Here is a 4,445-nt window from a genome sequence, read left to right on the forward strand (position 1 = left end):
GAGTAGCTGGGACTACAGGCGCCCGCCACTACGCCCAGCTAATTTTTTTGTATTTTTAGTAGAGACAGGGTTTCACCGTCTTAGCCAGGATGGTCTCAATCTCCTGACCTCGTGATCCACCTCCCTCGGCCTCCAAAAAGTGCTGGGATTACAGGCGTCAACCACCGCGCCCGGCTGTTTTTAAATTTTTTGTAGAGATGAGATCTCACTATATTGTCCAGTTTAGTCTTGAACTCCTGGCCTCAAGCGGTCCTCCTCCTTTGGTCTCCCAAAGTATGGGATTACAGGTGGTGAGTCACTGTGCCTGGCCTCATGCATTCATTTATTCATCCATTTGTTCATGTACATTTACTTGGCATCTACTTCGTGCCAGATGTTGGGGATGGAGATGAATCTCAAAGGGCCACTGGGAGTTCACAGAGTGATTGAAGTGAGACACACACAGAGACAGAGACAGAAAGACATGTCCAACCATATGCCAGGGCAAATGTAATGGGAGCTAAGTACGGTGGCACTGATGTGCCTGGGAGTACAGAGAAACAGGTGGGTCATGGTAATTGGTGGCTACAAAAGGAAGGTTTCCCAGAGGAGGGGGCATCTCAGCCATGGGCCTCCAAGAAGCAACTAGATTCCATGGCTGAACGTGGGGAAAGGGTATCTCAAGCTGAGTGGCCGGTATGGGCAAAGGCCTGGAGGCATGGAAGTACGTATCTTTCATGGCTTGTGGTAGGATGAGAAGATAGGCTGGGGCTGCATGGGAAGGAGTCTTGGATGCCACATCAAGGGTTCAAATCTGATCCGAAAGTGCCAGCATTGACTTATCACTAGAGTTTTTGAAGGAGGGTAGGGAATGATTAGTTGTAGTAGGAAAGTTCACCTGGGCAGCAGTGTCAGGGGTAGATGGGAGAGGAAAGATCTGGGTGCCAGGGAGATGGGTAGGAGGCTGATGTGGAGGGGGAGCGATGGTCTGAACCGAGACCATGGCAGTGGGCCCTGATAGGAGGGGACAGATGTGAGGGGAGACTCAGAAGGAGAACGTGTTGAAACCGAGGGAAGGTAACTAGCAAGGCTTTCCCTGATTTGCCTTCCCCAGGGCACAACTACTCCAGCCCTCTCTTAGTTGGCTCACCTGGCAACGTGGCATGCAGGATAGAGAGCACCAGGGCACGGGTGCTGAAGGGCTCTCGGCTCATGTTGGCAAAGACAGGAACACAGAGTCGGCCCAGGATGAAGCAGGCATAGAGCACACAGCCCAGGGCCTGGAGGGGGCGTGGGGACACGTAACTGGAGAGGGACGCTGGCAGCTGCTGGTGGCATTGGGTCTCTGGCCCAGCACTGGCCTTCTCTTCCCTTGGCACCACCCTCCCACTGCCTCTCCAGACCTCCCAGAAATGTCCCCTCTCCACCACCATGAGTCACAGGTCCACCCTTCTACCCTATCTTCTCACCTGGGCAAAGTTCTTGGCCACATAATTCCACCTGATATAGGGCGTCCTGCAGCGGCAATTGGGACAATATATTTCTCATTCTTTCATGTTGTTCTCTGCTAAGCCTGGGCACAGGTTCTGGGGCCCTCTCTCCACAGTTCCCTTAATTGCTCAGGCCTGGGAGGATTATCTAGGGTGATGGGGTCTAGGATACTTTGAACTTTCCATAACAGAGATGCCAAGAGGGTTTGAAGCATGGATGTCAACAAGGGTGTATAGGATGGGTAGGATTTTCAGAACTAAAATCAGGACAGTCCTGGGTAAACCAGGAAAGTGGGTTGCTCTAGTGTCATCATAGGCTGGGCAAGGAGACAGGGTAGGTCTACCAGTCACCTATTCCCCATCTTTATTATTAGATGCTTCCTGAGAAAGTGGCCAGTGCCTGAGGTGAGCCTGAGGACCTCAGGGAGGGGAGAGTAGAAGGGTAAGGTTCCTGTGGGCCTGGGCATTTGGGGAAGGGGTGCAGGGTCTTACCTGGGGTAAGTCTCCCTGTAGATGAGTGTTGGGCAGAAGAGGAAGTAGAGGTAGCTGGAGAAACTGGGGGCCTGGATCCCCTCACCTGGGGAGGAATGAGAGGGGTGGATTAGTAAGGGGAAGGGCAGAGGGCAGAGGTGAGGGGGCTGCTGGGGAAGGGTGGTGGGATTGGTGAGTGGAGAAATGGATAGGGTGGGGGTGGGGGATAAGCAAGGAGCTGGATGTAGGACCTAGATGCAGGCTAGGGGAGCTAAGCTGGGCAGGAGTGGAACTGGCTCTTTAACACCATCTCTTCTGTTTTCATTTCAGGTACCCTATCTTCCAGTGCAGGGTCTGCTGTGGCCAGAGCTTCATCTGGTACCCACACGTTCGACAACCCGTTCTCCTTCCCCTTCTGTCTGGACTTCCTAATACAGGTACATCTTGTTTTACTGCACTTCCCAGATATTGCCTCTTTTACAAATTGAAAGTTTGTGGCAACCCTGCAAGAGATAAGCCTATCAGTGCCACTTTTTCCAGCGGCAAGTGCTCACTTCATGCCACTGTGTCACATTTTGGCAATTCCTGAAATATTTATAACTTTCTTCTTTTTATTATACGTGGTATGGTGCTCAAGCATAGAACACACAGCCCAGGGCCTGGAGAGGGCATGGGAACACATAACTGGAGAGGGACACTGGCAGCTGCAGGTGGCATTGGACCTCTGGCCTAGCACTGGCCTCCTCTTCCCTTGGCATCACCCTTCCACTGCCTCCCCAGGCCTTCCAGAAATGTCCTCTCTCCGCCACCATGAGCCTCAGGTCCACCCTTCTACCCCATCTTCTCACCTGAGCAAAAATCACTGTGAGCAGTGATTTTTAATGTTACTGTTGTAATTGTTTTAGGGCATCATGAAACACACCCAAATAAGAAAGCAAACTTAACTGACAGATTCTGTGTGTGTTCTGACTACTGCACTGACCGGCCATTCTCCCATCTCTTCTGTTCTCCTCGAGCCTTCCTATTCTCTGAGATACAACAATATTGAAGTTAGGGGCCAGGCTCAATGACTCACTCCTGTAATCCCAACACTTTGGGAGGCCAAGGCAGGAGGATTGCTTAAGCCCAGGAGTTCAAGACCAGCCTAGGCAACATAGCAAGACCCTGTCTCTAAAAAAAAAAAAAAAAAAAAAAAAAAAGAGAGCAGGCTAGTATCCCATTGGGACTTAGGTGCCATTTTAAAATGAGAATATAATAATACTTACTTCTCAGGGTTACTGTGCTGATTAAATGTATGTAAAAACCCTTGGTAGCTGAAAATAGATATGTGCATGTTCCTTAGAAGGCTAAGGTGGGAAACAATGCCCTGTGGAGAGGGTGGAATTAAGGATCAAGATGGAAGAAAGCTAAGATTGCAAGGACTTTCTACCCATTGGGTTGGGTAAAATGAGAAAATGAGGACAGATGAAATCAAAAGGGCCCTTAGGCCTGGAAAAGGTGAGTGATGTAGATGCCACACTGTAGCAGGAGGAAAGGAGAGGGAAGGAAGGAGAGCCCTCATTAAATGTGGGAGCTGAAGGGGTCTGCAGGGCCCATACCCACAGCCCATCCTGATACACGTAGCTGTACAGCCAGTCATGGACCACCACGTTCCAAGTGCGGTAGTAGTTGGAGAAGGACGTTGAGTTCCACCAGTCCTGGAGAAGGTGGGGTCAGGGTGGGGGAAAGAAGGTAAGCAAGCATCTGGGTTCCAGCTCCTCCCCACTGCTCCCTTTGCCTGCACCCTATCCCAGTGTTCCAGAAGGGCTGGCTCCTGGCAGAACAGGGACAGCAGACACCCTCCCAGCTCCCTCCTCAGGACGTGGAGGCCCTGTCCTCCCTCCTCCTCCCTCTCTCAGGAGAAGATTCTGTAGTACCATGCACACAAAAGCAGTTAGCCCTGGCTTGTCAGGAGGTGGAGGGGTGGCGTTATAACCACATCTAGGGGACTGCATTTCTTATTATGGGAGGTGAACAGCATGGCTGAAGTGACATCCAACCTGGCCACCATCTTCCCCAGATCCCTCCCTAACCCTTCCTGCCTCCAGCTTCCAACTGGCCTAGGTCCAGGCCCCACCCGGTAGAACATTCTGTCTCCAAATCGTAGCATCTCGGCAAAGGCGTTGAGCCAGCAATGGAGGAAGGCAAAGAAGATGAGTAGCAGCATGAAGATGCCTGGTGGATGGCGACAAGAGGCTGCAGGTCAGGCTGGCCCACATGGACCCACAGGCAGCCCTGCTCTGAGCTCTGAGGAGCCCCTGCCCAGAAACCAGCGCCCCAACTCTTACCATTCATTTATTGGTAATTCACAAATTTATGCATTCCTTTTTTTTTTTTTGAAACGAAGTCTCGCTCTCTCTCTCAGTCTGGAGTGCAGTGGTGAGATCTTGGCTCACTGCAAGCTCCGCCTCCCAGGTTCATACCATTCTCCTGCCTCAGCCTCCTGAGTAGCTGGGACTACAGGCG

At 51.5% G+C, this 4,445-nt stretch overlaps 1 protein-coding gene across 1 annotated transcript in view; it reads right to left on the reverse strand.

The window, feature by feature from the left end:
- SOAT2 (sterol O-acyltransferase 2) overlaps positions 1-4,445 on the reverse strand; it is a 16,976-nt gene that overhangs the window by 6,022 nt on the left and 6,509 nt on the right. The window contains exons 8-11 of the mRNA XM_011930689.1: positions 1,962-2,046; positions 1,449-1,494; positions 1,130-1,259; positions 878-993 (exon numbers count right to left, since the gene is read on the reverse strand). Coding sequence (XP_011786079.1) covers positions 878-993; positions 1,130-1,259; positions 1,449-1,494; positions 1,962-2,046 — 377 coding nt within the window. The remainder of the gene's footprint in view (positions 1-877; positions 994-1,129; positions 1,260-1,448; positions 1,495-1,961; positions 2,047-4,445) is intronic.

Source organism: Colobus angolensis, unplaced genomic scaffold, assembly GCF_000951035.1.
Source record: "Colobus angolensis palliatus isolate OR3802 unplaced genomic scaffold, Cang.pa_1.0 Scaffold87, whole genome shotgun sequence".
NCBI classification, from domain to species: Eukaryota; Metazoa; Chordata; class Mammalia; order Primates; family Cercopithecidae; genus Colobus; species Colobus angolensis.